The sequence below is a fragment of the Maniola hyperantus genome, chromosome 21 (genome assembly GCF_902806685.2).
Source record: "Maniola hyperantus chromosome 21, iAphHyp1.2, whole genome shotgun sequence".
In the NCBI taxonomy this organism is placed as follows: domain Eukaryota; kingdom Metazoa; phylum Arthropoda; class Insecta; order Lepidoptera; family Nymphalidae; genus Maniola; species Maniola hyperantus.
This window is the reverse complement of record NC_048556.1, coordinates 8,565,450-8,577,018: the sequence shown is the minus strand read 5'-3', so window position 1 is coordinate 8,577,018 and position 11,569 is coordinate 8,565,450. Positions and strand designations below refer to the sequence as shown.

General features: G+C 40.2%; 2 protein-coding genes across 5 annotated transcripts; one reads left to right on the top strand and one right to left on the bottom strand.

Moving 5' to 3' along the window:
* The first annotated feature begins 217 nt into the window (after positions 1-217).
* LOC117992353 (leucine-rich repeat-containing protein 71-like) lies at positions 218-2,157 on the top strand. Its single transcript, XM_034980031.2, has 2 exons — positions 218-383; positions 855-2,157. Exons 1-2 carry the CDS (start codon positions 224-226, stop codon positions 2,132-2,134), a joined length of 1,440 nt encoding a protein of 479 aa, XP_034835922.1. The 5' UTR covers positions 218-223; the 3' UTR covers positions 2,135-2,157.
* Positions 2,158-2,164: 7 nt separating this feature from the next.
* Positions 2,165-11,249, bottom strand: LOC117992354 (spidroin-2-like). 4 transcript variants are annotated; one of them, XM_069505815.1, is made up of 5 exons: positions 11,220-11,249; positions 9,185-9,243; positions 3,525-4,865; positions 3,246-3,311; positions 2,165-3,212 (listed from the first exon to the last, which is right to left on the bottom strand). In XM_069505815.1, exons 2-5 carry the CDS (start codon positions 9,225-9,227, stop codon positions 2,584-2,586), a joined length of 2,079 nt encoding a protein of 692 aa, XP_069361916.1. In that variant the 5' UTR covers positions 9,228-9,243; positions 11,220-11,249; the 3' UTR covers positions 2,165-2,583. The 4 variants fall into 4 exon arrangements, with proteins under 4 accessions (XP_069361916.1, XP_069361914.1, XP_069361915.1 ...); XM_069505813.1 differs by having other exon boundaries at positions 3,246-4,865; XM_069505814.1 differs by having other exon boundaries at positions 2,165-3,311.
* Positions 11,250-11,569: the final 320 nt, after the last annotated feature.

Here is an 11,569-nt window from a genome sequence, read left to right as displayed (position 1 = left end):
CAGAACAAGAACAACGAGTTTCACTATGTAATATTGTCATTATTGTCATATTTTTTTATAATAGTAGGTAGATATTTAAATATTTTTGTAAGCCATGTATTTCATAAATATTTAACTGAATTTAGTTTATTTTGATATTTATATTTTATTTTTATTTATTTATAACTTTATTAATAAAATAATAGTTATGTCGCTCCCGAAGGCGAGAAGTGTGAGATCCATTATGTCCTTAGGGTCGATTAGGTCATCGGGGGTGGAGAAAACGTTTCGGAAAGAAAAAAAAGGAGATGGCGAATTACATAGCTTCGACAAAATTTTAATCATGGCCTGCGAGAAGTTCGACTGTCCTTACACAGTAAGTGTGCGTAAGGAAGTTAAACCAGGTTCGTTTTACTCGATTTGTTACACTCCAAATTATATCAATTATAATATCATAATCCAAATAATATAATAATAAGTAGTAGGTATTATTATTTTCTCTGGAATTGAAATCGGTAGTACGACAAAAATCCAATTATAGTGCCACCAGGCACCAACTTATTTGTTCAGGTGGGCAAAATTGGAACTATTATTTTAATACCAAATTCTCCACTAGCGACACTGACACTGGAACAATAGTTGGTGCCAGTATACCTATATAATGTACTCTGTGGTTGGTGGCACTGTAGTGGAAACTGCGACTTCACGGTTTTTTCCGCTAGTATTAACTATGTACTTATGAGTTGCACCCTGTGCGTGCGTGCCTTAGCTCTATTGAAATAAGTATAGGTGATTGGCTGCGTTGGAGTTGAATACTGATTTTATTTTCGTTGCCTCGTGTGAGAGATGATCCAGATTGTTACTCTTTTTTTCAGATTATCTCATGAATTTCAAACAAGCAAATACAAAACTTAAAACTAAACGGATAAAAGTATTGTCAGAGACCTTATCCGCATCTGACGAATCTGCTATAAAAACTAAACGAAAGAGTTATCATCAATCGTCTTTAAAAAATGCATCTATTTCTTTTCACCCCCTTCCTATTATTACCGTAACTATGGTGTATGACAACTACAATACGCTCAGAGAAATTCTCATAACGAAAATGAAGGATGTACCACGATCGTTGCTGAGAATATTCCATCTATTATTACCGTGCTACCGAAATTTGGTACGGATAACTATTAGTAAATGCAAGATAAATATGTACACAATATATAAGTTGGGAAAAATACTTGAAACCTCTACAATTACTGAGGTATGCCTTGATGATTCACCAGTGATAGGAGCCGACTATACAATGCTACTAGAAACCACAAAGCTTAGGTATCTCTCTCTATGCAGATGTAATATAGAGGACGACGCGTGCAAATCAATAGCTGCAAAGTTGCGCAACTCGGCTTCTGCTCAGAATTTATTACTTTTAAATCTATCTTCAAACCGCATTACAGATGAAGGGGCCAAACATATAAGTAACGCTTTGAGAAGTAATAGACATTTGCGGTATTTAAATCTCGCTGACAACCACATCACTGACTGCGGCGTTGGTCAAATTTTAGACGTTTTAATAGAATTCCCACTGACTTCTGACGAAATCATAATCATGCGGCGGAGACGTTTGGAATATTTGAAACGTAGAAATGATATGTATGCAAAATGTTTAGGTCAGCTCTGTCATAAATCATTGAATGGCGTGAGTCAACTTCGCAAGAAATCGCCAAGAAGAAAAACATCTGTGACTAGTCTTAAAAACAAATCAAGTGTAAGAAAAGAGAAAGACATGCCAACGAGCTCAAATGCAGATGATGACTACATAAAAACAAAAGCTGAAATGCTTACAACAGAGATTTTGGGTCCTTTCGAAGATCCTTTTCATTCAGAAACAATAAAGCATATTGAGGGATACGTTTACAGTATTGGAAATATGACACTGTCTTATCTAAATTTAGCTTACAATAACTTATCGTATTTGAGCGTTAGAAAATTACAGAATGTGATAAAATACCAAATTAACTTCAAAATTAATGGAGGTCTCATAAAAATTGTGATCGAAGGCAACAAATTACCAATTTCCTGTCCAGAACTGACTACTGTAGATGAAATGATGGCAAGAAATACTGTTGGCAAGAAAACAAGTCGTGCTGTAAAACAGTAAGAAATTGAAAATAAAATAATCGTTATTGCTGGAAATATTTTTATTATTTAGCAAATACTTATTTTTATTTACAAAATCAAATGCTTTATTATAAACTTAGGTACCTAAACTAAATTAAGTTACTTAACAAAATGAAAAAATCATAATACATAACTTCTGCTCTTAATTTTACGAACACATATGTATTTTGGTAACTTTCGTGGTAAACTTTTATCGTCACATTTTCGTTTTTTAGCATACCTAGTCAAATAAATAAAAATATAATTTTTTATACATTCACTACTTAAATATATAAAATCAAATCATATAAATTATAAACTACCTACTTAACCAATAAAAATAATACGTATTTAGCACCAACAATTTCATTTGTCAACGTTTATTGCATATTTACTTAGAAGCACTCTGGCAGCATTAAACTTAAAAGTCTATTAGTGAAATATATTTCATCAATTAGGTGGAAGGTATTCTCTGTTAGGGGTTGTGGGGTAGCTGCTGTCACCTGCCCCTTGAGGGCGCGTCGTGCTTGATGGGAAGCCGGGGCCTGAAGGTTTTCCTGACGGGTAGCCGGTTTCTGACTGAGAACCAAGATAACTTGTTGTACTCTGGGATCCTGGGTAGTTTCCGGAAGAAGTTTCAGGTCTATCAGGGTAGGAACCAGATGGAGTCTGTTGACCAGCGCTGCTAGGATATGATGCCGTTGGTTGCTGCTGTTCTGGTCTTCCAGGATAAGAACCTGATCCTTGAGGTCCTGAGCTACCAGGATAGTTAGGTTTCAAACCTTGGGAACTGGAACCGGGATAACCAGCTGGTTGTTGAGGATTAGCACCAGGGTAGCTAGATGGACGTTGAGATCCGGCGCTAGGGTACCCAGTTTGGCCTTGAGGACCAGAGCCAGGGAAGCCAGGTTGACCTTGAGGACCAGCGCTTGGGTAGCCAGCTGGACCTTGAGGACGAGCGCTAGGGTAGCCAGCTGGACCTTGAGAACGAGGACCAGGGTAGCCAGTTGGGCCCTGAGGAATAGCGCCTGGATAGCCAGCTGGCCTTTGGGGACCAGCACCAGGATAACTTGCTGGACCTTGCGGACGAGCAATAGGGTAGCCAGTGGGACGTTGAAGACCTGCACTAGGGTAGCCAGCTGGGCCTTGAGAGCCAGCGCCAGGGTAGCCAGCTGGACCTTGAAGGCCAGTACCTGGGTAGCCAGATGGACCTTGAGGACGAGAGCCTGGGTAGCCAGCTGGACCTTGAGGGCCAGCACCTGGGTAGCCAGGTGGACCTTGAGGACCAGCGCCTGGGTAGCCAGCTGGACCTTGAGGACCTGTGCCAGGATAGCCAGCGCCAGGAAAACCAGGAAGAGCTTGAAGGCCAGCGCCAGGGTAGCCAGCTGGACCTTGTGGGCCTGTACCAGGGAACCCTGCACCAGGCAATTGCGAACCAATGATGGAATAATCGTACAGATTTGCGTTAAGTTCAAAAAAGTTAGATGCAGAGTTGCAGTCAAACTGGTTCCACCAAACACAGACGAAATATTCTTGAGAGAATATGGTACCATTAGGGCATAAGAAGTCATATGTTTTGTTATTAGCGCATACATGGAAAACTTGGCACCGAGTTTCGATATCAGCGTAATAGCCTGGGTAAGGTTGCGCATCACATCTGAAAGATGTTTCTGGAACATAGGAAAGTATTGGGTAATCTATATCTGGTTCACCGGGGATTGCCGAATAGTCACCTCCTACATAACTACCATCATCAAAGCCAGCATTTCCTGGTCCAAAGCCAGGTTGGCCAGGTCTAAATCCGGGAGCTCCAGGTCCAAAGTCGGCACGACCTGGCGTTTGTCCTGGGTAGTTTCCACTTGATCCGGGGTAATTTTCTCCTTGTCCTGGGTAATTAGCTCCTTGTCCTGGGTAATTAGCTCCTTGTCCTGGATAGTTTCCACCTGGGCCGCTTGGAGTTTGACCTGGGTATTTCTGGCCCGGATAACCTGTGCCTGCTGGTCCGCTTGAAGTTTGACCTGGGTATTGTTGTCCAGGATAACCTGGGCCTGCTGGTCCGCTTGGAGTTTGACCTGGGTATTTCTGGCCCGGATAACCTGGGCCTGCTGGTCCACTTGGCGTTTGACCTGGGTATTTCTGGCCAGGATAACCTGGCCCTGCTGGTCCGCTTGGCGTTTGACCTGGGTATTTCTGGCCCGGATAACCTGGGCCTGCGGGTCCGCTTGGAGTTTGGCCTGGGTATTGTTGTCCAGGATAACCTGGTCCAGCTGGTCCACTTGAAGCTTGACCTGGATATTTTTGGCCGGGATAACCTGGACCTGCTGGTCCACTTGGAGTTTGACCTGGATATTTTTGACCGGGATAACCTGGACCTGCTGGGCCATTTGGAGTTTGACCTGGATATTTTTGGCCAGGATAACCTGGGCCTGCTGGTCCACTAGTAGTTTGGCCAGGATATCCTGGGCCTGCGGGTCCGCTTGGAGTTTGACCTGGGTATTTTTGGCCAGGGTAGTCTGGTTGATTATTCGAGGGATATCTTGAGGGTCCTGATGGGTAACTAGGCGTAGAATTTGGTGCAGAGCCAGGATAATCCTGTGAGGTGGGTGATGTAGGGTAGCTGCTTGTTGGACTGGGTTGATAGCCAGGCCTAAATGAAGGCGTTGTAGGGCCGAACGGTTTCCCCGGTTTGTCATACTCGTACCCGCTTTGTGCCACTGCTGCCGCCAGCAATACTGGAATAGAGAATATCAATTTCAGTTATTAGATACGCCATAATTTAGTTTTTTTCTACACTCTCTGAGACAAACAAATGACAAGCGACAAAAACTCAGTAGGCGTTAACCATTTTAATTCACTAATCAATCACAAACGAAACTATGTAGTCGAATTGAACTTCGAATGTTTTTTTAAAACATGTTTGTGATTTACCACTCAAAAGGGGCCCACTGAGTTTTTGTCTCTGTCATTTGTATGGGATTACGTAACAGAGAGTGCTATACTAACTTCTCTCTGTGGATAGAGTATAGGCAGAGTGAACTCTCGGTTTGATCCTGAATCGACGATAATATGTCAAATATTAGGCTATGGGTAAAGAAAAATAGGTGCCTAGCGTAAAGATGTCAAGGTCCCAACAAAGCTTTTTAAATATAATTAGGGCCATCGTAAAACTGTGGTCATTGCGAAATCAAATGGGTCGGTATTTATTAGCATTTCATCTCATTTCCTCCCCTAGCACAATGGACCGCAGATGACATCGCGTGGGAGCGACTCGCTTTGGCGCTTGCACAACTACGCATAATGGGGAAATTATTGTAATCGTATACAGTCTTTCCGAAATCGCCCAGAATGTAAAAGATACTTTGTGTATCTATGTTAGATTTTCAAACTGCAAAATTAAGTATAAAAAATCTGTTGATCTTGAAATCCTGAAGATTATAAAGTTGTTGTGTGTGTTCATCACATACTTTATTCCGGCGCTTCTTCTACTTGAGGTCTTTTGACTTTACTACTCAAATATTAGAGGCGCCGCCGGGATAACCTAACCAGTTCTAACTGGTGATGTGTGGTACAGCATTAAAAAATAAACGTTTTTTCTTTCTTTCTTTCTTTCCATAAAAGTTCGGAAGTTGGTGTACTTCGGCCACATTACGAGAAATAGCAAATACGACCTCCTTCAGCTCATTATTCAGTGGAAAATAGCCGGCAGAAGACCACCAGGACGTAGAAGAACATCATGGCTAAAGAATTTACGCCAATGGTACGGGAAGAGTACCCGGTGTCTTTTCCGAGCAGCAGTGTCCAAGGTGCAAATAGCCCTAATAATTGCCAACTTCCGATAGGCTAAATTACATCGCACTTCGCACAGCGTTTTTCGATTTGATTGATTGAATTCCCGCGGAAGCTGCCCAGACATTTCACAAAATTTTCTCAATTAAATTTCGATTTTCTCAAAGAAGTTCTCAATTCGTCTTAATCTTTTTTGTACTAACTGTATACTGCTATGTATAGGTAGGCACACTTATTTAATAAGCTTAGCCCTTGATAAAGTGATGAAGTTTTACAAGACTATTATTAATATGTAAGTACGTTGCATTAATGAAGATTAAATACCTTAAAGAGGGTCATTGTAACAAAATTGAACTTTAATATCTTATCGATTATTATTATGTAAATAATAATTTTATAAGTATTTATTATGTAAATATTTATGTTACGTATCATTATTTCATTAGATATAACTTATAGTTATTTTCATTCTTGTAGTGGCAGTGGCAGGTATACAAATAAAATGTATCTACCTATATTTGTGTGTAAAAATTATGTGCGTGCTCGGGATCGAACCCCGGACCCCGAATAAGAGTTCGACAATCACCACTATGCTATTACGGCTTTTGCCGCACAAGTGCTATTTGTAAAGTGATCTATACCTATAAATGGAAAAGCAAACTGACTGGCTAACTGACTGACTGATCTATCAACGCAGAGCGCAAACTACTGGACGGATCGGGCTGGAATTTGGCATGCAGATAGCTATTATGACGTAGACATCCGCTAAGAAAGGATTTTTGAAAATTCATTCCCTAAAGGGGTAAAACAGTTTGAAATTTGGAAAGACCACGCGATCAATAGTCACGGGCATAAGTTAGCTAATAAGTATTCATTGATGCTGACTATCCTGTGAAACATACATTCTCATAATCATATCATCATCAACCCCTCGCCGGCCCACTACAGAGCACGGGTCTCCTCTCTGAATGAGAAGGGGTTTGGCCATACTCCACTGCGCTGGCCAAGTGCTGATTGGCAGACTTCACACAATATCTTTGAGAACATTATGGAGAACTCTCAGGCATACATATTTCCTCGCGATTTTTCCTTCACCGTTAAAACAAGTAAGTAAAAGCGCACATAGGTAACTCCAAAAAGATCGACGTGCGTGCTCGAGATCAAACCCAGGATCCCCAAATAGAGATACATACAAAATAGTGGACACATCGAGACCGATGTCTGTGTCTGATGTGATTAGGCTATTCACCGCTTTTGCTATACAAGTGCGTTATGCCCACAAACTTACCTATGCCACCAGTATTTACAAAGTGATTAGCTAATAATTATATTCATTCATGCCGACTATCCTGTACATCATATGTTCTCAAAACGCGTGAATGCCGCTGTTTCTCAAAGCGCCTAAGTAGCCCACTCAATGTTTATTGCGAGTACGAACAATAAGCCGACACTTGAAGTTAATGCTGTACACATTCTTAGCATTGCTTGCATGTGTACTAAGCACCAAATGCTTTGTATTTGACTTGTAAGTAAACTAGGCGCTGAAATCTCATTATCATCATCAACCGATAGACGTCCACTGTTGGACATAGGTCTTTTGTAGGGACTTCCACACGCCACGGTCTTGCGCCGCCTTAATCCAGCGGCTTCCTGCGACTCGTCTAATGTCGTCCGTCCACCTAGTAGGGATCTTCCAACACTGCGTCTTCTTGCGTCGTTGGGTTTGATCCGCCTGGATCCAGCGGCTCCCTGCGACTCGTCTGATATCGTTCGTCCACCTAGTGGGGGGTCTTCCAATACTGCGTCTGCCGGTGTGAGGTCGCCATTCCAGCACCTTGGGACCCCAACGTTTATCGGTTTTACGAACTATGTGCCCTGCCCATTGCCACTTCAGCTTCGCAACCCGTTGAGCTATGTCGGTTACGCTAGTTCTCCTACGGATCTCCTCATTTCTGATTTGATCACGTAGAGAAACTCCAAGCATAGCTCTCTCCATCGCCCGCTGAGTGACTCTGAGCTGTCTTATGAGGCCCATAGTTAGCGACCGTGTCTCGTATCCATGTGTACTGGCAACACGCACTGTTCGAAGACTTTGGTCTTCATTTTTCAATACAACCTTACTCAATTATGTAAGTACCTAACTTTAAAGTCTTGCTAATTATAACGAAAAAATACCTAGTTATTTAACTAAGATCAAGAGATTGCTACAAACAAAAGCTCTAACAAACATTATTTTCTCCCAAATTTGAGAAGATAAAAATCAAAAGAAGTAAATGAATTAGCCAAATTCAAATTCAGTTCAGGGTTACTAACGGTTACATCTTTATGTGCAGCAACTGGCTACAATTAATACTTTGAGATGAGGCGATTACCCATTTAGAAGTTCTTTATGACCGATTACAGACTAGGTAGGTATAAGTACGCGTCAGGTTGAGATAGCAATCGGGGTGGGAACGCCCCGCACAACTCACCCAGAGCGGGCGAGCACGGGTGACGTGCGAGTGTGCGGGGTGTCTAGCCGCGCCGCCTCATACCCCGATTGCCATCTCGACCTGTCGCGGACTTATTTGATAACAATTCTATTATATTATTATATATTATAGATATTTCTTCTTATTTTAAACTAGCTTATGCCCGCGATTTCACCCGTGTGGATTACACAAATTTCAACCCCCTATTTTACCATCTTAGGGACTGAATCTTCCAAAATTCCTTTCTTAGCGGATGTCTACGTCATAATAACTACCTGCATGCCAAACAACCCGGTCCGCCTAGTAGTTAAAAATATTTATCACAATTTCATTTCACTACTTTGTCGGCGTGATTAATGTTTATACCCATGCCAAATTACAGATTACTAACACTAAAAGTCGAGGACGGACGATCATGGCAAAACTATACGGGTTCCTTGTTTACTACGGAACCCTAAAAATTGCTGTGACGGTAGGCAAACGATTAACGAAGTTAGGTAAAGCTATTCGATCCCAACAAAATTATCGCGGAAGACAAAGTCCCAGGAAAACGCTATTCTAAATATACATACCTACTACTTATAGAAAGAAAAAGTAACTGACTGATCTATCAACGCACGCTCAAACCACTGGACGGATCGGGCTGAAATTTGGCATGCAGATCCACTAAGAAAGGATTTTTGAAAATTCAACCCCTAAGTGGGTGAAATAGGAGTTTGAAATGTATGTAGTCCACGCGGACGAAGTCGCGAGCATAAGCTTGTAGTTACATAAAATGTTTATTTGATACTTACAACAAAACGTTGACAAACGTAGCATGGTGTTGGTGCTTTGCATGTGCCTTAAACTAAACCTGAAAAATAAAAATATTACATTTTACATAACAAAATTGTTCTATTTTACCTATTGATTAGGTAATTTTATAAATGGAAACATAGAAGTGGTAATCACTACCGATATTATAAATGCGAAAGTGTGTTGTTTGTTGCTTTATTGGTTTGTTGGTTCGTTGGTTTGTTGGTTTGTTGGTCTGTCCTTCAATCACTACGGAGCCACGGATCGACGTGATTTTTTGCATGGGTATAGTTAAAGACCTGGAGAGTGACATGGGCCACAAACAGTTCCCACGGGATTTAAAAACCTAAATCCGCGGGCATCAGCTAGCAAAGTATATTTTCTCGTAGGTTTATAGACATTTTAGACAGCTTTAAGTGTTTTCATTTTCTGCTGCCTCGCAGAATCCTCCTATACGATCGAATTATTAATTTGTTAAGGTAGGTAGAAGCCTTTTTTTTAATTGGTAAAGCTTAGAAATTTTAAAGAGATACAGAGCTAAACTTTAATTTTAAAAGAGAAAATAAATTCAAGTCACTGATCGAGAAGATCGTACCGGAACGCTAAATCGTTTGGCGGCTTTTCCGGTGGGGTGGTAATTAACCACGGCTCTATGGCTAAAGCCAGGAATTGAACCCGGAACCTCCCACATATAAGACTACAGGGTAGCGTGGTAACTAGCCACGGCCGAAGACAATTATTTAATTATAGTTTTTCAGGCTGCCAGGAATCAAACCCGGGATTTACCGCTTATAAAACCACAGCGCTTATCACTGCACCTGGGAGGTGGTCGCACATGATCTAATTTATGAAATGCGACCTTAAAAATTAAAAGTCAACACTTATCACGTTGCATTAGAGTATTGTATTACGGAGTTTCGTACCGCGACAAAGCATAATGAACAGTTTTTTGTCGTCTTAATTCATTTGTATACCATTATTGGTAAGGGAAAATTGCGTGAAAAACGGTTTCATTACCCATTATTAATTATTCGCATACCTACGTGCGCTCAGTAATTGTGAGAGGAGTGTTAATTTTAATAGGTATGTTAATAGACGGTTGGTTGATAGTTGATTTAAACAAAACCAAAATATTTTTTATCCAAGATAGGTTTGTATATTAATCTATAATATAAAAATGAATCACTAAATGTGTTGGTCATCGCAAATCTCGAGAACAGCTGAACCGATTTCGCTAATTCTTTTTTTAATAATATTCCTTGAAGTACGAGGATGGTTCTTACGGAGAGAAAAATTTAAAAAATTTGAATCGACTGTTAGGCGGAACGAAGTTCGCCAGGGCAGCTAGTTTGTCTAATAAAAGTTTTTATACCTACATCACAACTTATTTAACACTTATTTTTATTATCTCAATCATTAATGAATGTATGTTTAATTACAGCCTAGATATTTTGATATAGTGTAGATCGATTTCCAAAAAAAGCTCTAGTTTTCATAACGAATACTTTGTACGCCTAAATTAAGGTAAACATGGGACTACACCATTATCTTATACCCATTGCTAAACAAGTCAAAATATACTTATTTCATTTTATTTCAGGAAGCATTATCTAAATAGTTTAACAAAAATTAGGTAAGTAGGTATTAAAATATGTTCAATTATTATGTGCTACCTAAATAATGACAGTAATTAATTAAATCAGTTACAAAATAATAATAATAGTTACATTTTAAACTATTATTAAATATTTTCTGTATAATAAATAACTGTGCAGTAAATAAATATAATACAGAATTTGAGAGTTCGTGTAGGGCGGGCGGAATCTCTAAACGCCCAAAAAAGTTGCGCCCACTTAGCTACTCGTGTAATTAAAAATGAATCATTCAGTTTCCTGAGGCTTTTCGTAGAAATCCAAACTTTTGAATCACTTTTTCACGTTTAAAACCACTTTTCTAATCTGTGCTTTTTTAATTCACTAAACTGCGTACAACAGTTTTATTTTTTCAAAATTTGTAACACATTTTCCAACTCACCGTCTACGTACGGAGCGCTAGCTAGTTGGCGCAAACTGTACCTGAAACGCTTTGGCGAAGGCTTTTATGCTATCACCATAGTAACCACCACCTCTCGTAGGGATGGATGGCACTCGAAATAACAAATGTAAGCGATTTTGCAAATAACTGGGTCAACCTTACGCTTTGTACGTGGTTCTGAACATAATGATTAACACGTTTGTCGAGATTTTCCTTTGCGTTCATCATTGCAATCTCTTCGTATGCTGTACCTACTCGATAAGTACTTACTAATATACCGGGTGTTCTACTTATTTGGGCTAGTATCACGGAATAGGTAAAAAGGTGATACAAAACATTGACGATCATTG